This window comes from Natator depressus, chromosome 15 (genome assembly GCF_965152275.1).
Source record: "Natator depressus isolate rNatDep1 chromosome 15, rNatDep2.hap1, whole genome shotgun sequence".
Lineage (NCBI taxonomy): Eukaryota > Metazoa > Chordata > Testudines > Cheloniidae > Natator > Natator depressus.
Window position 1 is genome coordinate 25,563,151 of NC_134248.1, and position 26,311 is coordinate 25,589,461.

The following is a 26,311-nucleotide window of genomic DNA, read 5'->3' on the forward strand; positions in this document are numbered from 1 at the left end:
AGCATAGATTCCAAAGGAAGTGATAATAATGGCTGGATTTTGCAGTTTGAAGAATTTATGTGAATATGAAACTTCTAAAGTTGTCCGTTTTCAGAGCGTTTCCTATGGGAGTTTGAAATGGACCTTCCATATGATTGTCTTCCTGTATGTTTGGTAAGTTAAAAGTAACTAGATGAGCAAATGTGTTTCTTATGTGGGTGATTGTCTGAATGTTTAGGATTCAGCCTTCAACAAGTACAGAGAACTTTTTCACTCTGTACTAGAGGACCAACATAAATCAGTTGTTTAGCTGCTTTTTAAAGGCAGAACAGTATTGTGTGGTAACAGGAAGGATCCTATAGAGTGGCTGTTTAGAACAGGGAGTTGGCTGCTGGAGGTGTGGTCCTGCATAGCCTTCTCTCATCCTCCTAATAAAAAGTGCCTGAATGTAGTTTCTTTTCCAACAGGGCTGTCTGGTTTCATTTACACAGTCAGTAGACTTACCTCAGATTTACACTGATGTAACTGAAATCAGAACCTGGCCTTCAGAGTCCAGGGCTAGATCTGCCATTCAAGTTACCCAAGGGGTCACCCAGGGCATCAATTCTTAGAAACAGGGTTTCATGACTATTAAGTGCATAGGTCTGGGACCATAAAGGGCAGATGTTTTCCTGTTTACCTCAGAACTGGGGCTGCTTTCAGCAATCATATTTGCTGCCCAATGTCTTTAGTTATTAATAAAATATGGTTAATTATTACGGATGGGTGCTTTTACACATTGAGCAGCTGATACCAATTGCACTGGCAATAAACTTGTAAGAAGTGCTATTGTCTAATTAAGGCACCATTTCCAAATTGTTGCTGAGATCTGCTGCAGCAGCATGACTGTCCCAAATCACTCTTCTCAAGAGGGGAAAGACTGACTGTAGAAAACACCTCAAAGGCAGAAAAAATAGTAAATTAGGAGTGATTTTAAAACTGACAATTGATTTAGTCAGTCGCTTCACAGTTACACATTCTAGACACGGTTTTTCACTCCTGAAATTTTTATTTGTTAACTGAAATAGTGCTGACTCAGTCAACTAAATCACAGACTTGTCTGTGAAAGGAAACCCTTTTTAGATGCCATTATTTAATGTGGACAGTGTCTTCTGAACTTACACAAAAGTTTTAGAAATGGTCAGTTTCATGAGTTTGACCCATCACATTTGCACACCTCATGCTGCAGAAGCAATGGATGCTAGTGACTCTTAAAAGGTCACTGTCAACTTTTAAAAAAACAATTGTAAACAAATATATTTCCTTCCTTATGTTGTTGGTAATGCATTAGATTATTAACAGAGGGAAAATGTTCAGGCCTACGTTTTCCAAAACGGTTAGTGATTTTGGGCGTTTAACCTGAAACTCCTGAAAGGGCTTGATTTTCAAAGGGCAGAGGGCTCAGCACTTTCTAGAAGTCAGGTCCCTTTAATATTCTTTATTTAGGGACCCAAAATGGAGACATCCAAAAGCCTTAATAACTTTTTAAACTCTCGTTCTAGAATCCAGTTTAGGAGGCACTATTTATGCCCTTTTTTTACTTTTTGCATTTCTCTCATTTTGGACACTGAAAATACATCAAGAGTAAAATTTTGAAAAGCGCCTAAATGACTTAGGAGTCTGTCTCATTGAAAGTCAGTGGAACTTAGACTCCAAAGTCACTTAGGCATTTTTGAAAATGTTACCCCAAGACAATAGCTAGGGACACTTTCAGGTACTTGGTGCTGCAGTGTTTTGGTGCCAGAGGCTGCAGAGGTGGGGTGAGTGGCTATTTATTTATTTCCAAACAACTATTTAACTGGAATAGGATAGCATTTATATTGGCCTTAGGTTTTATAAAAACTTGTTTTTACAGAATGCAAATATTAGGCTAAGTTTAGGTTGGTGGTGACCCTTTAAAAATAACAGTAGTGTATGGAAAGCCCGATTTTATTTTAAAGAGAAGCCTTTCAGATTGACCTCTTAACACATGAAGATGACATTAAGCAATCTGAAGAGACTTATGAGCTGCAATTGGTACTGCTTTTAATGGGTCCCTTGTCATGTGGCCTTTGCACGAGATGAAATGCAAAGGGAGCTGTTTCAAGCCCCCTTGAAATTAGTGGGGAACTTTGCCATTGATTTCAGTGGGGCCAGGATTTCACCCTAATAGTACACAACTACACTATACAATGTCCCTTACATACATCAGTGCAATACCATTGCAATCCCATTGACTCTGATGGGATCACTGAGGCAATTGGCCTGAAAAATGCATTCAACGCATGACAAGATCCCAAATTCCTTGAAAAAATTTAATATGGCTTTTAATTTACAGTACACTTTTTCAAATAATCATGCCAAGAAATGACTGTCATTTCAACCCATTTCAATGGGTTCATTTGTGCTTTCCATTTTGTTTGGTTAGTTATGTGCTTGTCACCGACAAACGGTATCAGAAAAAGGACTCTGTGATCAGCTCAGTTCACACTAAAGTGAAAGGAGTAGTTCAGACTGACTCAAGAATCTGGGACACAGCTGAATACACTATTCCCATGCAGGTGAGTCTCCGTTTAAGGTCAGGACAGCGTCTGACTTCCATTGATACATGCTGTTGCTTTCCTGGCATGTGTCTTTGTCCTGCTGCTCAGTGATTTTAACATATCAACAAGAGAGGCAGTTGTATTTGTGAGCGTGAATTAAGAAGGCTGTAAATTGGGAGCAGTAACTTTTAAGCATGGAAAAAAAATTTAAAAATGTCTTTTTATGGGATTTTTAAGAAACTTGATGTTTCTACAACAAGTAATTTTTTATTTTAGTAACAGAAAATGTAGGAAGAAATTCAGTCCTGGTGTAATTCCACTGAAGTTAATAGAATTATTCCTGATTTACACTAGCATCACTGAGATCCAAATATGGATCCTCCACCAGTTTTACAGTGGAAGAACTTTATTGAGTTCAATGGAGTTACTCCTGATTTACGCTGGTGTGAGTGAGATTAGAACCAGGCCCATTTGTCTTTAGTGGTGTCCCTGTGGATTAACACAGGGGTGACTGAGATGAGAATGTGGCACATAGTATTTTATTGAGACTTACTGTTTTCTTTTCTCTCTGTATAGGGAATAGACTCTTTTTTTGTGATAACCAACATAATCATGACAGAAAACCAGTTTCAAAGTGTTTGCCCTGAGGTAACTGCATTTTGTAAGTGATTTCCCACCTGCATAACATAGCATTCTTTGGCAGAAGTAATCCATAGCAGCCTCAAACATTAATTAGTGGCTCATGATTATGGCAATTTTGCACAAGTGAACATTGCTTTGTCTTCCTCTGCTTCTTTATTTCATTCAGCAACATGCAAAAACTAGTCTAGTTATTTCTTTTTTTCCCCTCCGCCCTTTTGCTTTTCTCAGAGAATCAACTGGCATTGGTGTGATGTACCACACCAAAGACCCTGCAGCCAAACCTTCACCTGGGTCACACTCTCCCCATGCATTTGTTCTTGTTCAACACATCTGGATTCACCCCTGCTATAAAGTGCAACTAGGAGGAACAGTGGGGTTAGAGAATTGTTGCCAGCTTCTCTGCAGTAATCTGCTGTGCTGTAATTCTAAGCTTGATCATGCTTGGGTCTTTTTCTTTTATTTCTGGTCAAAATTTGTTGCCAATTGCAGTTCTCCTATACGTTCATTCATATAGTTATTAGAAGAGACCTGAGTTTGCAGAAATGAGTTGACTGTTATTGGCTACAGCGTATATGTGCTCTTAACAAATAAGGAACTAAACAATCCACTGTCAGACTGGCTTGCGCTCCATAGGCTAGGTGAGACTCAGTATTCGCCAAATGGAAAAGGATACAAATGATAGGGAATGAAATGTTACTGCAAACCAAGGAAAGTTAAAAAACCAAAAGCTACCAGAGGCTCTTTATCTGATCTGTTCGGTTTTAAAGTTTTGATGTATAAGACAAACACAGTAGTTAGTTAATAAATAAGGACCAAATTTGTGTGGATAGAGACCTGAGGCACAGAGACACAAAAATGCATGCAGATTTAATAACTTTCATCACAATATAGAGACCACACTTGTTTTTGCAAATCAGGTATTTGCACATGCAACTGGGTATTTAGACAGGCAGTTGTGATCATTGGGTGTGAAACTGTGGGCACACAAATGCATGCATATTTTTGAATGTGCAAGCTGGCCTCAACTATTCAATTTAAAAAAAAAACAAGCATACATAACACACATATTAATCTACTCTTGATGAGTGTGAAACAGAGAAGTAAATTCCGTGCCACTGATAGACAAAACAATATCTTACAGTACATGTCCAAGCTTGTCAAAAGATTGTAGTCTATTCTCTGCCTGTACTCTAAATCACTGGTGCCAGAGCATCAGAGTGATACCAGAGAACTGCAGAGAGAGAGAGAAATGATAAAAAACAGCCTATTTACTAATTGTGCATTGAGGGGGATTTGATGAGGAGAACTCGGCAAATCTGCTTATGCTCTGCAGGGCTATATGGAACAGGACCATGAATATTTTCTTTAATTCTTCTGTGGCTGCAACTTGAATCCCTCAGAAGCCTTTGGTTTATTCTGATACTCAGTTTTTAAAAATATTTGATATATAAAGTAATTAAATTGGTTAATCAGAATTCTCCCTTCATTGCCAATAGGATTCCAGCTGAGGAAGTGGCATGGGTGTAACCAGAACTGAATTTGATGTATTGTCCCAGAAACTCAGGGCACTTAGGAACAACTTCCTTGCATTTCCTATATCATTGGTGTGGTTTTTTTTAAATCAGATTCACCTGACAAATAAATCCCTGGGCTAACTCCAGTGAAGACAAGAGATTACACTTGAGATGAATTTGTCCCATTCAGTCTTTGCTTGTACTGACCTTCTCAAAAACTGAGGTCACATTAAGCACCATGCTGAGTGAATGGGTTACAGAAGAGGGCTGTACTTCCTCTGTTCTGCCTCTCGCTCTGTGATTTCATCTTACTGTTTGCCATTTCTGTGCAGAACATTTTACAATAGCAACAGAGAGGTAGATATTTATAATGGTATTTTATATTTGTCTTTTTCAGTACCCCATTGCCAAAGCTGTCTGCTCTTCAGATGTGAGCTGTAAAAAAGGACACATGAACCCCCAGAGTAATGGTACATGGATTCCACATTCAGATTTTAAAACTCGTAGCAGGTGGTGAAATGCAACTGTCTTTTAGTTAATAATTATTAGATGGTTAAAGAAATTATGGGGTACCAGCCTTGAAGAATTTGCAACTGTAGAGCCAAATTCTGCTCTAAAATATACTGGTGCAACACCCACTGGCAATTGTGTATGCAGATCTATCTGACTAGGGAGATGAACTACCAAGCACAGTGGGTGGTGAGGAGGGAGGCATAAAGACAAGAGTGGGAGACGGAAACAAAAGGAGCAGCAAGGAGAATGACATGAAATTTGTATTCACTCACCTGGATTTTTTCCACCCTGTGGAGAATTTTAACAAAAAGTGGGACTGGGCAGGGGCGGTGACAGAGAGGGTGGATGTAGGAGGGGGGATGCAAATCGGATACCACAGCACACATACAGCCCACTCCTGCAGTGCTTTCTACAGGTGTAATTCACATTGCAGGCAGGGACAGTTCTGCATGTAGAGTGACTGCAAGATCAAGCCCTATGTAAAGGCTATGTTGTCTTTGATACCCTCGGAAAGGTTAATTAGTTCTAAAAATTTGTTAGATATCTGTGTCCTACCTTCTAGGACACTGACAGCCAATAGGAGTTGTTTCAGATGGTGTAATAGTTAGTCTGTGTTTCATTGGCTGAATGGTCACTCAGTATCCTGCTGACAGTGTTGGGCAGTGAAGTTCTGCACTTAGAACATTCTTGCTCTAATTTGCTCATATGGTTTAATTAAGCCCTAAGAACTCTTGAATATTGTTACTCCGGCACAACTATGGAGAAAATCCTTCACCCACATCTAATGTGCAGTATTAACAGGGGCAGGGGGAGGAGTTAAGCACTATGCATGTGTAGTGGAAGCATGGATCTGATAACCCCTCCTACGGTTAGTTCAGCCCACAAAGAGCTGCGAAAATCAAAACCTTGACTCTGATTTTAAAGTCTCTGTCCTACCTGTGTGTAGAGATCCACCAGTACTTTGAGACTGTGTTATCCAAAGGACTGAGTCAAACTGTGTGTGTGAGAGAACTCAGTAATAGCTAACTCTTCTTCTGTTCAGGAATTCAGACAGGAAGATGTGTGAACTATAATGCAACAATTAAAACCTGTGAAGTCTCTGCCTGGTGCCCTGTGGAATCAATGAAAGGTGCCCCAGTGTAAGTAAAAGTGTTCACATTTTTATGTAATCAATAAAGGCCGGATCCTGCAAGACAATAGGATCTGAGGGTGCTCAGCACCTGGCAGAGGGCCCTTGGTATCTTTGTTTGTAAAACATTTGTTTCCAACCCAACTTTTATTATTATTAACTCTGATATTTATAAATTAAGTACCATCAATTTGCTTGTAGTGGCTTCTCTTTCTCTCTGATCTTGTGGTGAAGTAATAAATCCAAGCTTGTGACATCACAGTCTGTTGCCATGTGAAGAATTCTAGATGTCACAAATTTGTCATGGATTCACTACAGGCATTTTGATAATTAATGAGGATGACAAGGAAAAATGTGGCAAACCTGATAAGTCTCATGGGAAACATTTGCTAATTCTGACTGTGGATCAGTCCAAGGGAAGTGGTGAAAGGCCTAGTGCTGGTAACATGTAAAATTGGACTGAACTAAGCTCTATAAAATATACTGGAGTAGAATATAAGACCTAGTAGCTCTCTTCCACATCTAATTTGTATGATCCCATGATTGTAAAGTGTTCTGTGATGTAAGGGTTCCACTTTAACATGTAGTTACTCATTTGTATCAGGCAAAAAAATGTAAATATGGTTATAATAAAACATTTGATTTCATTCACATGTGCAATGCAAAAGTATTCTCCACTTGAAGCCCCAGGATATAACATTGCTTCTACCAAACCCTGATATGTAGCAGCTTTTGAACTACGTGCACAAGAAACTGGGTCTCTTGTACTAAACCAGACCTTGCTGCTTAGAAAAGATATACAGGGCAAATTCTCCACTAGAGTAAATTGGTGCGGCTCCTTTGACTTAAATGGAGCCGTGCCATTTTACACCAGCCGTGTATTTAGACCATGATATGGTTTTGCTTTCTTCTTCCCTCACTACCACTGCATGTGGTTTGCTAGGCTTACCCACAGAGAATAGGGTAGTGTTTAATAGGCCACCTGCTAAACTGATGTGTCCACACCACAAAACCCAGCAGTCCAATTAATATTGATTTGCCCTCTTGTTGGCAGTTCCAACAGAGATACCAAGGACTAAATAGGCCAGGGAAACTAAACTCTCCTCATATCCCAAGGGGTAGGCCCTCGAGGTTGCGAGGCAGGCATAGGGGAAGCTGCCAGTGCTGTCTTTGCTCCATTGATAGAGGACCCCATGATTGGCTTAACTCTTCTTTCCTTCAAGTCAGTGGTAAAAGTCTCATTGGGGGCTGAGACCTGAGCCCTTTGAAAATCCCACTTTAGGGCTCCAACCCCGCATGCTGCTGAGTACTCTCAATTCCTATTGGCTTCAATGGAATTCAAGGCTGGTTAACACCTTGCAAGGTCGAATCCTAAATTCACATAAAAAAATCAAGAGAATGGGAGTTCTCCCACTTTTGTGACGGTCATGCAGGGCAGCTTAATGAACACCCATGTTGTTAAAACTCTTGGTTTTGTTTCAGTGTAACTTCAGTGAATATTAAATATTTTCAAACATCGCACTGCGCAAGCTGGTAGCTGCACGCAGCAGGAAAGAGATTTGGCCTATATTTACATTGCATAATTGGCAGAGTGCCCATATTGTTGTCCAATTTTCCTCTAATGTATCAGTGATTGGTTTTGGTCTCCTGGCAGTGACAAATGAACCAATAAATGCTGCCAGGGTGGCAAATCACAAGTATGAGAATTCTTCACAAAATCCACTGGCAAGAGTTCATGGCAGTCACTAAATGGGTAATATGAGTGTTTCTCTGCAACTTGAATGAATAACCGAAACAACCTGTATGGAAGTCTGTAGCCTGGTGCCTTCAAATATTGACTTCTGGCAGAGCAATGTTGGTTCTCAGCTATACCCACAGTTGGCTTTTCTGTGCAAGTTCTGTGCATTATAAAGAGCACTTCCATTTCCTTCCCTTTTGTGATGGTTGAAACTGAACAAAACCATAACTTTTTGCAAGAAGGTTCCCTTTCTTTTGTTTTGACTGGTCTCCAGCTCCATGCAATGCCAGGCAAAGTGACCAGGATAAACTTACTTAAGGACAAATGTTTACAGCACCTTCATAGAAGAGATCTGGAAAGATTCCCAGGTGTCTGTCCTGAATGCATAAGCAGTTTAAAACTTTTTGATTAATCTATTTTTAGTGTTTTAAAGTTCAACATACATTATTCATTTCTTGATCATTATAAACTGAAGACTGGTTAGAAAGTCTAATTGTTCAGATGATGTCCCAAAATGTTTAAAATTTCGGTTGCAGCCAACACCTGCTTTTTCAATTTGCTTAGGAGACATGCTGAAAAGTCTGTAATTGACACTATGTGTCAGCTGGGTAAAGTATTTCCTGTCCTTGCAGGTCTTTGGCTCAGAGACTCTGCTGCTAATACAATGATGTACTAAGAAGAACGCTCCGAAGTACTGTTCTTTGCATGGGTTGCTGCTTCAGGGACCATTTGTGTCCACCTTTGGGGACTTTCTAGGTGAAAATCAGAGCGCTCCTGGCTCATTTTGAAAAGAGAATGGGAGAAGCCAGTATCTTGGCTGACATCCTCTTGCAAAAAGTTATTTTTCAAAGCTAATTTTGTGGTGGTGCCAGGTTGACAATGCTGGAAGTTGAATTCCTCTATTTTTCCACCAAACAGGGATGGCCTGAGTAGTAGCAGAGCAAGCTTCCTTCACATGGTCCAGCTGATGTGACTGAACTCTGACCTGGAGGAGAGTGTAGTTCAACATCTCATTTTTATAATCTGTGCCAACTGTGGTTTAAGTGTCTGTGACAAAGCCATCTGTCTACTGGGAACTGCAATGAACACACCAACTAATTTCACATAAGCCACAGCGATCACATGATAACATCAGTCACTGCTGATCAATGCCCAGATTTCAAATTAGCAGTCTCCTATTATTATTTATTTGTATTACAATAGCATCTGGGGACCCCAGTCAGAATCAGGCCCCATTGTGTAGCTACTATACAAACAAGTGTAAAAGACAGTCCGCACCCCCAGAGAACTGACAGTTTAAGTTTATAAGTAAAACCAAGAAAACCGTGTATTCTATTCTCAACCCCCTGAGCCATCTAACTCGTTATTCTCAGTATCATGTTCTCCTACTGACAATTTCCCAGGTAATAGCAAAATAGTGTACCATTAATTGATGTATTTAACTAAAGGAAGATAGTTGGTTTAATAGCTTTCATTGTACTTGATATGTTCCTCTTTTAGGCCTGCCATTCTGAAGAGTGCTGAAAACTTCACAGTGCTAATAAAGAACAATATCCACTTCCCAAAATTTAATCACACTGCGTAAGTGCACACATTCATCCATCTCCTCTTAAATAGCAGTTCTACTCCAAAAATGAATGTGTAAATAAAACACCTTCAGTCTGCACTTCTCTGTGTATTTAGGGCTGTATCTGCTATGCTGAGTGACAAAAATCAGGTCTGATTGCTCTTTGTTCTTCTTAACCTTGCATGACCAAATACAGCTATAGGACAGTGAGATGGACTCTATTCCTTCTCATGCATTAGTAACAAAATGACTAAGTTGTAATTGGCTACACCAGGGTAAAACCACTGAAGGCGTAGGATAACATAAGTGTCACTGAGGGCATAATTTGAAGGGAATTGGGTTGCACGGGTGTCACTGAGGGAATAATTTGACCTGCAAAGCCTTTGTTACTGGTGGTGATGCCCGAGAACTAAAGGACCCAGCTTGATTCTTAGACCCCACGTGGAATTTGCAGAGCTGGTAGTTACAAAGTCCCCCCCATATTCTACTAATAAACTGAGCACATTTGATCATAGGCTCTGACTTCTACTGGCACCAGTGGGTGCTCGACCCCTCTCTGCCCCCGGCCCCACCCCAACTCCACCCCTGTCCCACCCATTCCAATCCCTTCCCCAAAGTCCCTGCCCCAACTCCGCCCCCTCCCTGCCCCTATTCCGACTCCTTCCCCAAATCCCCACCCTGGCCCCACCTCTTCCCTGCGTCTTCCCCTGAGCGTGCCACATTCCTGCTCCTTCCCCTTCCCTCCCGGAGCTTGCTACAGCTGTTTGGCGTTGGCACGCGCTGCGAGGAGGAGGTGGAGGAGGAGGTGAGGCGGGGGGGAGCTTGGCTGTCGATGGGTGCAGAGCACCCACTAATTTTTCCCTGTGGGTGCTCCAGCCCCAGAGCACCCATGGAGTCGGCGCCTATGCATTTGATACAGGTTCAGGAAGGAGCAATGAGCAGGGAGCCCCTCAATGGCATTTGTAGATGCTTTTTCAGGGAAGAGCTCACATTTATGTTTTCAAATAATTTGTGGTTCTTTGCAGAAGAAACTTTTTACCAAAATTGAATATTTCGTGCACATTCAACAAGATAACTGCACCAGGCTGCCCAATTTTCCAGCTGGGAGATATTCTCCAAGCAACAGGAGAAAATTTTTCAGAGATGGCAATTCAGGTCTGTGGCATGACTCCTGTCTTCCATTCAGAACACCTCCATGGTATTTCTCTTTCATTTTCATTGTTAAACATTGCAAACAATGGAATTGTTCCAGTTTTAAGGGCTGATCCTGGGGGGTGCTGGGCATCCTCAACTCTGCAGGATTTCATGAGAATTGAGGGTGCACAACATCTTCTAGGATTGTGCCCATATTGATTTAATACACATTGGATTTTGTTGTCAGTAATTAAACAGTCTTCTCAGGCCAGTCAACATGGACTCTTCCTCTCCTCAGGATTCTGTTAAAGGGCACCTTGAGCCATGTATTCAGGGGAAAGATTCCCCACCACCTCCCCAAAAGCTAGGCTGGCACAAGAATTCCTCTGACGACCTAACTCTGTCTACGCTGGGGATTAGGTTGGGTTAATGACGTCTCTCACTGGTAATGGATTTTTCACACCCCTGAGAGAGGTTGGTATGGTGATGTAACTTTTCAGTGTAGACCAGCTCTGAGGGTATGTCTTCGCTGCCATGAGAGGTGTGACTGCAGTGAAGTCCTGGCAGCACAGGTTAGCCACTCAAGCACATACCCAGGCTCTCATTGTGTAGCCTGGGGCTGCTGCAGCTTCGCTGTTGTGGTTAGTCAAACTAGCTAGATCAAAGTTAGCTCGGGTGTATCTACAGTCCCACCTCTCATGGCAGTTTAGATGTACTAAGGCCATGTCGACACTACAAACTTTTGCTGCCGCAAGTTATGTCGGCATACAGCCGGGGCAGTTAGCATGTGCGCATGCAAACACCGTTCTGTGCAAGTTAAAAGCAAGTAAATAAATTAATGGAACAGAAGTTAAGAGGAAGGAACGTTCATGTCTGTTTTTGCTAAACATATAGCTACCATGCCTCTCACAGATTAGTATACGTGAAGCTGTGGTGGGCCTTACAGTCCCTGGTGTGGAGTGGTAGGGGTGATGCCATGTGGAATGTTGATGGGGGTCTAGGGAGCTGCTGTAATTGAGTTCTCCACGCACTGCAAAGGGAAGCGAGCCTGTGGTTGTTGACACTGTAGGTCCACAAGAGTCTGCAGCATCCATGTTTGCTGCTGGAGAAGCCCCATTATTTCCTGGTGCACCTTCCTCTCCTTTTCCTGCTGGGACTCCTTGCCTTTCTCCAGTCCACTCTTTCCTTCTCCATATAGTCAGCACCCTGCAGGCACTCTGCTAGTAGTCTGATGCAGCTCTGGCTTTCCCCATCCTCTTCTTTCTCCTCCTTATCTGGCTCAGGCACTCCACAGGTGTGGAGGGGGAACCCCTCAAGGCCACTACAGCAGCAGCTAGAGATAAAACGCCCAGAGGTAGCATTGTTAATATCGTCACAACAGCAAGTGAAAGTTCAGGTTCAGAACTCCTTTCCCTTGCTCTCCTAAAGCTTTAAACAAGACACACTAAACACTTCACTTCTGCTTCGGAGTGTTTGTGCATGGCTCCACTCACAGCACCAGCCAGGGTGAGTGTGGCCCGCCAGGAGGAGGGAGAGGGGGAGGGAAGTATTCGGTTATATGAAACTAGGAGTATAGTGCAGTAGAGTGAATGCTAGCACCATTTTCACAGGCAGTGGTGATTTTAGCTGATATCTTATTCCTGGGGTTAACAAAGGTACAGAGAGCACTGCTGCTGATGCTGGTGTCCCAAAATTGCCGGGGCCCGTATGCTGTTAGTCTCTTTATTGCAATGGTGCCTGCTGAAGTTATGGCCGCCTGGTGTGGGAAACCATCCTACCGTGGAGGACGAAATAAGGCTGCCATCCCTTATTTGTATTTCCTCACCCTACTATAGGAGAAGGACACCCCAACATTAGTAGGGTGAGGAAATACAAATAAGGAAGAGGGGAGAAACCCCTACAGGATATGCACTAGACATAGTGGTGTCAGTGTAACAATACAATAAAAGTTGTATTCCAGCCTGTGGGCAGTAGGAGAGAAAGATGTCGCCCCGGAAGGTGCCAGAATGATGGCCACTGGTGACGATGGGGAAGGTGATGGTGATGAGGATGATAATGGCTAACATTTCAGGTTGTTCTGCAAGGGATGGTGTGACTATATGGATTTTCAGGTGTACATTCTGTATTATCTCTCTCTGCCTGACTGAGCTGGAGCATCAGTGACTTAGCTTAATGTATTAATAAATTATTGTAAATATAGAACAGTTCCTATAATGTGAGTATTGCAACTGTGCACATCAGGGCTCCCAGCTAACCAGTAATTTTAATAACACTAGGCCTGATTTTGGGACGAGAACCTGTCAATCCTCAAAGTGATAACTGGGAATTCTTAAGTAATCAATATAATTAATATATTATCTATAGATCAGGCTACAATTGTCACTAGAGTGGTCAGTGTCTGACTTTTGGGACAGCTGCTGGAGGACTGCTAGGGTCAGCTGACATAATTAACACAGTGTCTACACCTGTGCTGCATTGACCTCAGGACACCTACCATGGCTCAACGCCACTCTGGGAAGTGGTGATACTGCGTTGCCATAACAGGGCACTTATATCTGTGAGAGACAAATTTAAGTGTAGACATATGCGCAACTCGGTCAATGCAAGGCACCTTACATCGACCTAACTTTGTAGCGTAGACAAGGCTTCTGCCTCACAATGCCTCTGTAAGATTGATAATTACAGGTGCGTGAAATGGAGATACATAAATATGAAGTGATTTTCTCAGAGCCAGAAACCGAACCCAGTTCTGCTGAGGTCCAGGTCCGCAGTACCATCGAAGCTGCAACATTCAGCTCTGGATCCCAGGTCCCCTGCAAAATTAATGGGAGTTTGCATTTGGGATTTTAGTTTGAGCCCATCTTTGCCATTTCATTCAATTAAACTAATCACAAAGTGGCAATGAAGTTGGAATTTTTGTTGGTAGGATGAGAAATTGGCCAAAAAACAAGAGATGCCTTCAGAATCTGAATGAATTCTAGCTTGTAGCTAGTTTGATCTGTGCAGTTCATTAAGTCACTTTAGAAGGAAGTCTTTGCTAGAGATAGAAATGTACCGTAAGTACAAGTGTATTTATAGGTGTGATCCTGCCATTGGACCACATTCAAATCTCCTCTGATTTCAGGGGGAGTTTGGTGCACAGAGCAATTTCAGAACCAGGCCTGGCACAGTCTTTTTTCTTTTTCATGCTCCTGAATGCATTTAAAGTGTGTTTTCCCTTTCTGTGTCAAGGGCGGAATCATGGGCATTGAGATCAACTGGGACTGTAACCTGGACAAATGGTTCCACCGCTGCAGTCCACAGTACAGTTTTCGTCGCCTTGATGACAAAACGACGACTGAATACCCTGGATACAACTTCAGGTAAAAGGTATTTTAAAAATCATACATCGCAAAGCAGTGTATTATCTGTATTGCTTGAGTGATAGGGATGTGCAGGTGGAATCAGGTAGGTGGAAACCGAGGGGTTTGTAGCTAGAGTGCTGGAGCCCTGGCTGTTGTTCTTGACTATGCCACATATTTCTGCTGTAATCTTTCTTTTGTATAATAGCCACTGTTGTACTTATGAACCTAACTTGCATGCATAATTACTACAGTTGCCTGTGCATTATCAGTCAGACTCGTCACGTACACAAACAACCACTCATGCATGCAGCTGGTCATTTGTGCTTGCGTTTACCAAGGCTACGTGCACAAGTCTAGTGAATGTACGTGCAAATTAAGATCCGAATCCTGCAAGCTCTTCCATGCAGATGGATCTTTGCTCCCACATGGAGCTCCATTGAGTGAGGCTATGTATAGCACAGGAGTCTGTCTGCCTGAAACAGCTCATATGATTGGGGACTTAGCTGTGCACACACTGTTCTGAGCCTGACCCCTAAAATCCCTTCTCTTTCCCCTGGGTCGTAGTCTTCCTTTATTTGACTTGTGTGTGATTTTTATTACGTTATGGGTTTGAATGGAATTACCATAGTGCTTAGGAGCCCCAGCCATGGGCCAGCACCCCATTGTGCTGGGCGCTGTACGAACACAGAACAAAAAGAGCTTACGATCTAAGACAAAAGGCAACAAGTAGATACTGACAGACAGACGGACAGGGGACCACAAGGAAACAATGAGACAGTGTGGATCAGCATGGTGGGCAAGTGGTTTCAGTGTGATGGAATGCTAAAAGTGTCTTATAAAATTCAATCACTAGATGGTACAGTGTGTAACATACTGTACTTGTGCAGGTAACAGCTATACCTGGCCGTGCATTAAAATATCTTAAAGAGAATACATCTTGTGTATCGCTCTCCATGATGGGCCCTCTGTGCCCAGTCCAGATCTAGTACAGAACCCTAGTAGCAGCTTTCCAAACTACCGTGTGCAAGGAAGATGTGACATGACATGAGTAAATGACACCAACGCCCTAAGTGTTGTCAAGATTTTTGTAGACATCGCAGAAGGGTTTTGAAGGAGGACAGCAAGGTCGCTTTGTGAATGTTTAGGTTTGTTATAAAATGAATGGGCAGTGTCAGAGCACCTAGGCAGGAGGGCACTTTGTAAAGAACATTATTTGAATATATAAAAACATAGATCTGTAGCGAGATCCTTTTGCTACAGTTCAGCACAGTTAGCTCTGCTCAAGGGAAGCCCAGCCCTGGCATTGTGGAAGTGTGGCCAATTAGGGCTTAAGAAACATAGAATGGCACGCCTGTTTGGGGAAGTCTGCGCATTGCCAGCTCACGCGATGACTGGCTAGCGCTACTGCTGTTCATCAGTGGCTTCGATGAGCGTGGAAAATCCCGCACCCAACCCCTGCCACTTTCTCAAAGAATAAAAACAAAGGAAGAAGAGCGTTTGTGTGCAGCAGTTTAACATCAACGATGTGTAATTTAAAATAACAAAACAGGGCAGTGAAGATTAATGGGCAGTGAGTCGTTGGATTGGTTAGATCCTAATAGAAAATTGCCCTGACAAGTCTGACAAGGCTAATTAAAACAAGAAGAAAAAGAAACCCTGCACAAAATCCACTTCTTTTTGGAGCATGCTGTTTTTCCAAGCACATTTACAGTTTTGAAGGAAAAAACTCCATTGTTCTTCTGAGAATAACTCAGCCCGGGATTAATTTTTTTCCTGGTGATGGGGCTAAATTCTGCTCTCAATTACACTGGTGTAAATCAGGAGTAATTCCACTGACTCCACTGGAACTCCTCCAGATTTTGCACTGGCGTAATAAGGGAGACCAGAGTCTGCCCCACAGACACTCTTTTCCTGTGCACATTTCAGGAGAGTTTTTTCTGTAAAGATCCTGAAAAACTATTGCTCATGTGAGTAAGATTTACTGATAAAGTGTAGCTGCATTAACTTCAATATAACTACTTGGGTGAGTAAGAGTTGCAGGATTGGGCCCTGCCCTCAACTGATAATGACTGAATCAAACTAATTTTATATGTGGTAGAATGTCACTTGGCAATGTGCAAAATAAAGGGTATTAAATATCTTGTGCATTCTTCGGTAGGTCTGGGGAGCAATAGGTCCTTGTAGGATGTCCAGGGAGCCTTTGTCACAGGAGAGTGAAGCTACATAAGGGTTATCCTAGAGGGAATACATTTCAGGGACCTTTTTATAATCTGAGTGAGGTTAAAGTTCTGGAAGTCAAGTTATTGTCCAAGGCCCGAACCATGCAAACTGTTCTGTGTGGGTGAACATCAGTGCCTGCGTGCAGCTCTGTTGACTTCAGCTGAGTTTCAAAGGGAGTTTTGCCATAGACTTAAATGGCATCAGGATTAGGCTACAAATGTGAGGTGCAAATCTGAGGTGCAATGGGCCACTGCCCAGCTGGTCATCAATGATGCTCTTAATATATCAAATCAGAGCACTAAGCTGTTGCAAAGGAGAAAGTTTCTGTGACATCCTAAGTAAATGTAAAGTGACTTCTCTTCTTGGGGATAGAAAACCTGTGTGTGGGGAATACTATCTGATCCTGAATACGTAGGTAAAACCTGAAAATAGAACGTCACAGAGCTGCAGGCATCAACACAGGCTCAGCCAAGTGCTGGCCAGCAAAACATGCCTCAGCTAGAGATCACAGAAACATTGAACGCAAGATAAAAGAGTGTTTCGTGTCTGTGCAGCGAGGAAAAGCAGAACCATTACATTGTGTATTGCTGAGTAACTCGCTGCCTTAAGAACAGATCTCCGCAAAGGGGAAGTTAATGAACACAAGACATGCAATGCAGATTAAAAGCACTTCAGAGTTCTGCAGAACTGAGATGGGAGAGGGCTGTGCTGCAGCAGGTGGGAGTGAGTGAGAGCTGGCTGATGGCTGAGTTGCTGGTATCAAGGCGATGACAGAGACACTCGCTGCCCGCCTTGTACAGCTTTAGGAAACATTGTCTTTTTGGGTCCTACCCCAAATAGGAGCAGGTGCTCTCGACTCTCAGCAGGAAGTGGGCGGCACTCAGCACCTCTCAGGAAACTTAGTACCTTGCAGGAGTGGGCCCAGCAGTTGCAGGAAGTCCTGAGATTTCTGACGAGAAACTGCTATGCTGGGTAAAATGTCCCTTGAAGTGTGGTGCTTGAATGCTCAGGAGTGTTGGGCCAAATCCACTGGTCCTGCCGCAGTTTTTGTTCAGGCCTTAAACGCATCCTGACAGCCATTTGCCTGACTAAGGATTGTGTAAAAACTGAGCCCAGGGGCCAGTTGCCTCCCTCTGAGGGAAGACCCATGGGAGGGGCTAAGGGAGGAAATTTGCACAGGATTCCTCCCATGAACAGACCACGGGCCCACACATCGATTCCAGGGCATTAGCAGCAGGCCAGGGGCACCTGTGCAAAGACCCTTTGCCTCTGTGTCCACCTAGCAGCCCTGTGTCCCCTCACCCCAACTCTCTGGCACTGGGGGTGTACTAGAGCCATGCTGACAAGGCTTCCTTAGCCAGCAGCTGCTCTTGGGTCCTGCCTTTCAAGGGGGATCCCCCACATAAAGTGGGAAGCAGGAATGACAGGAAGATAATACAGGCTGGGTGGGGTTGTACTACTTCTCTCTCGGGAACTCTTCCTGCCTCAGGTGGTTCTTCTTGCTTGGATCCACAGGGTCTAGGGTGAAGGGGAAACAATGCTGCTCCACCATCCTGCTGTGTCCTTGGCAGCATAGTCACTGCAGTGCAGCATGAGCCACAGAGCATAGTCTCCTGATTGGATACGTGCAAGGAATTGAGGGAAGCATACTGCAGAGTGCAGCGACTCCCTGGCTTTGGTGCCAAATCCAGCTAGAGCCCCACCTCAGCAGTGAACCCACAGAGGGGCTTCTATGAGATTGGGCACCAAACCATGGAGACAGCACCCCTGCCCCCCTCTTTTACCATCCGTTTTTGGGTTCCAGTGAGTTTGCCTCCTCTCAGGTAGTGGATGTGGAGGGAGAATATGGCCCATGGAGAGCAGCTCCAAACTGGATTGTCGGGTTGTTCAGTGGTTCTGGCAGATGTGGCTCTGGATATTGATGATGGGCAAGATGAACTGAAACCTGGGAAGGAGGGGAAACTGTGTTTCCCTCGATGCTTTCATGCCATCTGTGAGATGAGTAATTAGAGAGCAGAGAGCTGAGCTGATGGCCTGGCATCTGGGGCGATTTCCCATTGAACTCCACCTGCTTTTACCAGAGATTTTGGTTACTACCCAGGAGACTAACCACTAAATGAAATCGGCATCTGCAGTGACAGCGAGTCCTTGAATTACTTTCCACAGAGCTGACACACCTGTTTACCCCACTAAAAAAATTACAGTTGGAATTACTAGGCTAAATGAATCCAAAGAGAACACACATTAGAAAATACTGAAGTAAACCTATCAAGAACAGGACAGTGCTTTCAGCCTGAAGCACTGACATGAGTGATACAAATGTTGGTATTGGAGTTAAGATGTTAATGTCATTGAACATTTCTCAGTAAGTCTCTCAGTTTGGGTTTTTTTTAATGACTCTGCCTGATTTCCCAACTTTTCAGCATCAGGTGGGAGCGTTCCCTTTGTTCAATGTTCACAGTGTCCCTGTTTGCTGATCCTTATGCTGGCATTATCAGTGGAATTTCTCATGGTAATTGACTTTGGGGATGAGGAGAAGGAGTGTTGTGTAGTGAGTAGAATAAGGGGCCGGGTTTCAGGAGTTGTAGGGTCAATTTTCTCCCTTCTGCAACTGAGGTGGTGTGTATCACCCTATCCCAGGCAGCTACATGAGTTCTAAAGCTGCCCTTTATCCCTGCAGCTAATACTCTCATTAGTTTTGAAACAGAGCAGCAGAGCTGAGCAGAAAGTGACTATAAAAACCAGTGGAAAAAAGGGACCCCAAGAGCTCAGAGTAGGTGCAGACAACATGGTGGTAAAAGCACTGGTGCCTGGGAGACACTAGTGTTCCCACCATTGCCAGCAGCTAAAATCTTCCTGGGTTTTTCTTTCTGCTTTTCCTGTAGCTGAGTGCCCCTCTAGAGCCTCTAAAAGTAACCCTTTGATTCAGGTTACATCCCTTCCTGGGCATTGCTCTGATTTTTCTAAGCTTCTGTGATGGGAGCTGGGGGAAATGCTGTTCATCAAAGTGACCCACGCTCTGTGGCAGCACTCATGGGTCCTGGGAGAGGAAGAGCTTTGACTTCGTAAGTGAGGGTAGCATACTAAACGGGCAGAAATGGGAGGAGGCAGTAGAAACAAAACCCCATTTTATTCTCTAGCCCAGAGGCATTGAATTCCCCTGACATGCTGCATGGATCCTTGTTTGGTTTTGACAGATTCGCAAAGTACTACAAACAGCCCAGTGGGAAGGAGGAACGGACGCTGATCAAAGCCTATGGGATACGATTCGACATCCTTGTCTTCGGCACAGTAAGTGCAACCCTGTTTTCTCATCACCGCTGCAAACCTGTCTGCTTCCAAAAAGACATGAGAATTTCTTGCCCTTTGGCAAAAATAACTCCAGTGATAACAACAGTGTAGGCCTTACGGGAGGAAGCGCTGCCTAGTGATTACAGCATAGGACTGTGGCAGGGACCTGGATACAATCTTGGTCCTGAGAGTGACTTTCTGTGTGACCTTGGACAAGTCTCTTCCCCTCTTTGTGACTCAGTTCCCCCGTCTGTAAAACGGAGGTCGTGCACGGTACCTACGGCAGGGTGGGGCTTGTGACACTTGCTGTTCGTAAAATGCGCTGAGGTCGTTGGAGGGGAGGTGCTATAGAAGGGCATGGTATTATGGATACGTACTGTCCCTGTTAGACAGTGTTTGACATCTACAAAGCACTACAGAAATGAAGGGCCTGATTTTGCCAGTGAGGCCCCAGTGGGAGGGGAGGATCCTGGGCACTTTGCAGGATGGAGTCCTATCAAATCAATCTTCAGACGAATGGCAGGACTTGGCCTTGCCATGCTGTGGGATCAGAGATCAAAGCTTGGTCCCTCATTCCTGGGCTGGCAGGTACCACTCATAGCTCCGAGGATGTGGGTGGAGGGGGATAATGCCCTGGGGCCCTTGTTAGGGTAGAATGATGTACCCAGAAGGGAGCACTGCTTCTTTCCTGCTGTCGGAGGTGGAGGGGAAGGACGCTGCTGCTGAAGGGGGAGAATAGGTGAAGTGGAAGCCTTTGTGTCATTGCTTAATGTTGTAGAGATGAGGACTCCCTCTCTGTCTCTGGTTCCCCTTCCAGCTGGGAAGGGGACCTTGGGGAAAGTGACTGGCTCTGATTGAAAGAAGATAAGGGATCCTTCCAGCAAGAGATAGCAGGGCTAAAAGGGAACCCTTAGTTCCCAGCTGGATGTAGCAAAACTACCCTTTAATTTAAACACATTCCACCCGGTTAGGTGCTTTAAGTCCGATCATGTCAGAAGAGCTAGAAATCTTGCACATGACAGCAATTTGGCTGGGCCCGATCATGCAGCAATCCTTGCTGTTCTTCTGCAAACTGAAGGACATTATCTGAATTCTGACCTCAAATGACTGTCTTCTGCTTTGCCTAAGGCTGGACAGTTTAACATCTTTGAGCTGCTGGTGTACACCGGGTCTGTGCTGTCCTACTTTGGCTTGGTAAGAGATTTATTTCCTGTCCTGACAGAGCTGCTTCTGGAGACGCAGTCTCATTAAGAAAATGGAATCACTGCTCACTTTTGTTTTGCATGCAGGCTCAGTTCATTATTGATTTTCTTATTACTTCATACACTTATCCCTGCTGCAAAGAATCCATCAAGGAATATTACTTCAGGAAGAAGTGCGAGTCTGCTCTGGGACCAAAATGGGTAAGGGATGCAATTAGCTGCTTAAGTAGTAGGAAGATTCAGTGTATAGGGCCCTTCATTGGGTCCTTCATCAGCTCTCTGTGGATTTGTTCCCAATACACCGCTGCTCTGAGTTCTCCTGCCCCCAGTGCGCACCTTGCAGGAATGGGTTGCATGCTGGGGAGTGGTGTGAGTGCAGGAGCGGATCTTAGCATTGCAGGACTCCTTGCAGTTACACAGAAAAGTGACCAGTGGGTCCCTATAGTTATGGGTCACACCTCCTCCCCCAGCCAGGCATTACTCAAAATCCTTCAGGCACAGGGCCTCTGGGAAACCCCACAGAGCTATGCTCTGCAGTGCATAGAGGTTGTGGACCCAGGGCCTGAGCCCCCTGAATGCTGCTCCTCTGCACTTGTCTTCTACAGCCAGGACCTTTGACAGCTGCAGGGGGTGAGGCAGGTTTCACCCTTTAGAGAGCAGTGGAAAGATGCTGTAGAACAGTGGTTCTCAACCTGTTTACCAGCGTGGGCCACATATGCAGCTGTCTCTGTGTTATGTGGGCACATGCACACAATATATATACACTACCTGTATGGGCCTGAGGATGTCACATGGGCTGCAGCTGCGTAACGATTGGGTCGCGGGTTGAAAACCACTGCTGTAGAGAGAGGGTTGTCTCTAATTAGAGCATTCCTCAGAGCTTCTCCCCCCAGTAACGGCTAAGGGCATTTGCATGAAAATAGTTTTGTTTCTCTCAAGTCCATCAGCTCCAGTCCACATTCAGCTCCAGCGTCTCCTCTCTAGAAATTCATGCTGCACGCATCACTGTGGCATCCTGAACAGCTGAGCTTCTAGGCTGGGATTTCAAAGGAGTCTAAGGGAGTGAGGTGCCCAAATCTGAGCTCAAAAGCTCCCTCTAAAGCCTTGTACAATCCAACTCCCACCAACAGCTCCTCTCTTCCTGCTCCCTGGGCTCCACCCCAGGCTAACACCTGTTCCTTTTGTCTCCCTCACCTGGTCCTATGCCTGGCCTTCCTCCATGCTGCTCCCTATGCCAGGAACAGCCTCCCAATGATCATGCGCCTTCAGAGAGATTTTTATCTGAGTAAGGAATGCAGGATCTGGGCCTCGAGGACCCTAGTTATGGGTCAAATCAATACAGTGTAAATCCTGAGTATTCTAAATAAATGCTCCAGCTGAGGATGTTAATATCTTTTGTTGCACAGACCCTGATGTACGTGTCATATGTTGATGACCCGCACATTATTCTGGTAGACAAACCGTTGAGGACGAGTCTGCAGAACGTTAAAGGCGAGATTGTTCAGGTAAGTTCAAGCATTTACTGTTATGACTTTTTGTGGATTTATTTCCTGAGTGACTTGAGTTTTTTCTCCCTGAGTTTCTAGCTAGGTTTTGGAAGGGCCACACTTGTGATCCTGGGAAACGCCTGAAGCTGACTGTTGGGAACTCGAGACTGTTTTTTCTAGATTAAAACTAGAAGATCTCATTACTGCGCAGTGGGTGTCCTTAGGCCTGCATGAAACAACTTGGGGTACATCTACACTGCAATAACAAACCCGTAGCACAGAGTCTCAGAGCCTGGATCAATTGGCTCGGGGTTGTGGGGATAAAAATAGCAGTGTCGACTTTCAGGCTCAGGCTGGAGCCCAGGCTTCGAGACTCTCCCCCCTTGGGGGGTTTCAGAGCTTGGGCTCCAGCCTGAACATCTACACAGCAGGTTTTAGCCCCGCAGCCTGAGTCCTGAGCCTGAGTCAGCTGACCCAAACCAGCCCCGGCCATGCCACAGATCTTTGATTGCAGTGTTCAGATACCCTTGGTAGTTCTCAGTCCAGCTCCAGTTGGATGAGTGTTCCCATCACAAAAAGACAACCACTCTAATTGGCACTCATTGGGTCCCTTCTTGGCTATCTCTGGGGACAAGCCAAGGACCATGAAATTGACTTACCCATGCAGTGCTAAAGGTACATAATACAAGGATTAAGGAACATGGACGGGGAAGCATAGGGGAAGTTTCTATTGCAATTGCCTGTGCTGTGACCACTATGTTGATAAAGGACTCCTGTCACCCACTGTCTCTCTCTCATATCCTGGGACCGACACAGCTACAACTATACTGCGTAGAATCCTGTCACTAATACAGTCGATCACTGGGTATAAACTTACAAAACAGATTTAAAAGAATATTCCGATCCTGACTCATACAGAGTGGGAATGAACCAACAGCTCCCTGGGTTTGTTCCGCATTAGAATTCAAAGCCAGTAACCATTTGTTTTCCTGATCTGCCTCTTTACTGTTATATTATACTGTCCTGCTGCATTAAATGTGAAGCCTGAGCAGTTGGAATCAAATCTGTGAATACAGAGGGATTCTCTAATGACAGGTAAGTGCAGATGTAGACACAGAGTAAAGAAAATGCTACATTTTCTCATTTTCACTCTGACTCCTCTGATTATGTGTTTGGGAATTTTAGTTGCAGAAAGACACTGGGGCTTTTACTGACACGACCAAGCTCACAGCACACTATCCCATTCGGGTCCCTGCCTTAGCAAAAGCCCATGAGATGCAGCCCCTTAAAAGCGAAGGACAAACTTCTCCATCCCATGACCGCCCGGCTTGGTGCTGCTGTGGGAAATGCCACCAAACAGAGTCTTTCCGGGAGCAGCTCTGCTGCCGAAGAAAAGAAGGGTCATGCATTACAACCTCGGCTTTGTTCGAGCAGCTCGTTCTTTCCAGATCAGCACTGGAGTTTATCCTGCTTTACAAAGAGCCCTTGTTGGACTTGAATACTGAGACCCTCAATAACCAGCTTCGTCACTGTGCTTACAGACAGTATATTCACTGGCGTTTTGGCTCTGCTGAGGTGGAGAGCAGTGCCCTGATACCAAGTTGCTGCAGGTGGAAGATCAGAGAAACTTATCCCAGTGAGGATGGCAAGTATACTGGTTTAGAGAGGAAGAATTAACCTTTATTAAGCCTCTATTATATAGCTCCAGAACCACAATTAAGCTTATTTCTCAGTTAAACCTCCTTAATTTCTCTTTGGAGACATTTTAAAAAGAAAAGCATGTGATTTCTCAGAATCCACTGCTGTATGACTGAATTCCATATTCTGTGTTGTTAATGAGGCAGTATTAGCTAATGATTAGTGCAGGAGACTGGGAGTCAGGAGTCTTGGGTTCTGTTCCTCACTCCACCGCTGACTCTCTCTGTGACCTTGGAAAGGGCACATAGCCCATAGCTTTCAAATGTTTCCCCAATTTTTGCATGCCCAGTATTGGACACTTTGGCACTGATGTTCAGAGGTGCTGACTATTCAACACTCCAACTGAAAACTAGACTGCACCAACAGCTACCTCAAGGTGGGAACCCAAACATTCAGGGAATCAAAATTAGAGGACTTTTGAAAATTTGACTCTTAACCTCTTGGTGTCTCAGTTTCTCCATCTGTCAAATGTGGATAATACCTACCTACCTTAGTAAAAGGCTTTTGAGCCTTGGATGACAGATGCTTTAGAACTGCAGAGTATTATTGTTTGCGCGGGCTCGGTCCTGCAAATCGTTATTCATGTGAGTAGTCTGTAGTCACACAAGCAGTCCTAAGGTCCAGAGAACGGGCTTGCAGGATGGAGCCCCTTGAGGGTGTATTTCATGGACAAAGTCATGCACAAACTGTGTAGCATTTCAGATTCTTTCGGCTTTGTGGTTGATCAAATCTGTTACCAGAAGAAACCAGCTCATTTTGGGTGATGTTAGTAACACAGGAAAAGCATTTTTAAGTGTACGGTTATTATGTAGATAGTGCCCCTTTAAGCATAAACTCAGGAATTGAAACGGACAACATTTTTACTGCCTTTCTACGTTATTTTCAGAAGCCTTGGATCAAATTCTGCCGTCATTTACTCTGGTGCTAATTCATGATGTCATCATGGTGGTATCTGTGTAACTGAGAGCAGGCTTTAGTCTCATGTTTGCTCTAAGTTTATGTAGGGCCACATACTGTCCAGGATGCTCAATTAGCTTCCCAGTGAGTTGCATAGCAGTATGCAGTCTCAGGGCAGTATCTATAGCCCCGAGACTGCAAATAAATGATGGATTAGCCTGTGCATTGATTCCTATTTTTTCTCGTGCTTCTACTTTATCTCACTAGCTATTTTTGCAGCAATGCGGCAAGATGGATATTAATTAGTATATACTGGGCCACTTTCATCTCCGCATAATTGTAAATCTGCACAACTGCATAGTTTGTGGTTTTAATTTTGTACATATTTTTAAAACTGGGGTCTGGAAAAATATTCCAGCTCTAGTTGCATTTCCAATGGTAGTATGTATTAATTGCACTGACATTCATGTGGCAGCATCTCATTGTAGCTATGGATTGGGACTGTGTTATTTTTGTAATGTTGGCACTGATACATTCCTGCACTAATATATATTGGTTAGCACACTTTCTTTGCTTTTGGAAATACTGTACTGATGTTGGAACCTGGAGTGTTTGTTTAGGACTCTCTTTTTAAGGACCTGTTAAATACCTTCTTATGCTCATTTTGCAAGCCTTTTTATCTTGCAGTGAGTTTTGACTGAATTTTTCCATTAATAAATACAGTGTTTAATCAATCCATAGCAGAGTGGAAGACTCTCCTTTCGTGATTTTGCAGTAGCATATACATTAAATCGCCAGCCAATCCCCTTCCCCTCTAATGATTTGTTGGACTATTATGAAAATCATTATTATTGCTACCCATAGTTCTAAAACCCCATTGCCATAGTATCTGGGCAGCCAAGTGTCAGCAGGCATGTGAGCTCTTTGTTGCTGTCCTTAGGAAATTGTGGCCATTTTTAAAGTTCATAGAAGATTAGGGTTGGAAGAGACCTCAGGAGGTCATCTAGTCATCATAGCTTGGTATCACACAGCAGTTCAATTGTTTGAAACATCTGATCAATTTTGTAAGAGAGAAAAAATACAGTAAAGGATTTGATCTAAGGGAAGAGATAATCGGTGAGCCTAAGACATCTAGGGCCCAGTTCTGTCCTCACTGTAAATGGGAGCGGAATTGGGGCCTTGCTAGATGTATGTAACTGATGGGCCAGATTCTGCTCTCACTTTCCTCCCAGCAACCTTCTGACTTCAGTGTGCTGGCACAGGGTAACTGTAGGGAAAATTTGACCCGGGGGTGGGTGGGAGGAGCGCGGCAGTGGTGGTGGTGGTAGGGGATGTATACCAGAGGCCATTATGTCTTGGCTGTTTAAAACTCCATCAGCAGTAGTTGAAAACTGA

The 26,311-nt window shown here is 44.0% G+C and overlaps 1 protein-coding gene across 1 annotated transcript; it reads left to right on the top strand.

Annotated features, from left to right (window-relative positions):
* On the top strand, positions 1 to 25,518 carry P2RX7 (purinergic receptor P2X 7). Its single transcript, XM_074972806.1, has 13 exons — positions 1 to 153; positions 2,426 to 2,558; positions 3,117 to 3,188; positions 5,094 to 5,166; positions 6,252 to 6,348; positions 9,577 to 9,657; positions 10,669 to 10,798; positions 14,009 to 14,139; positions 19,539 to 19,632; positions 20,761 to 20,826; positions 20,922 to 21,035; positions 22,241 to 22,339; positions 23,507 to 25,518. The coding sequence occupies exons 1-13, from the start codon at positions 29 to 31 to the stop codon at positions 23,996 to 23,998; spliced, it is 1,707 nt and encodes a 568-aa protein (XP_074828907.1). The 5' UTR covers positions 1 to 28; the 3' UTR covers positions 23,999 to 25,518.
* Positions 25,519 to 26,311: the final 793 nt, after the last annotated feature.

What these genes read in the sequence shown, in the direction of transcription:
- P2RX7 (XM_074972806.1), top strand. Translation starts at nt 29, where the DNA reads ATGGCTGGATTTTGCAGTTTGAAGAATTTATGTGAATATGAAACTTCT. An exon ending in CATGAACCCCCAGAGTAATG is followed by an intron (nt 5,167 to 6,251) that starts GTACATGGATTC and finishes TCTTCTGTTCAG; the next exon opens with GAATTCAGACAGGAAGATGT. An exon ending in TCAATGAAAGGTGCCCCAGT is followed by an intron (nt 6,349 to 9,576) that starts GTAAGTAAAAGT and finishes TTCCTCTTTTAG; the next exon opens with GCCTGCCATTCTGAAGAGTG.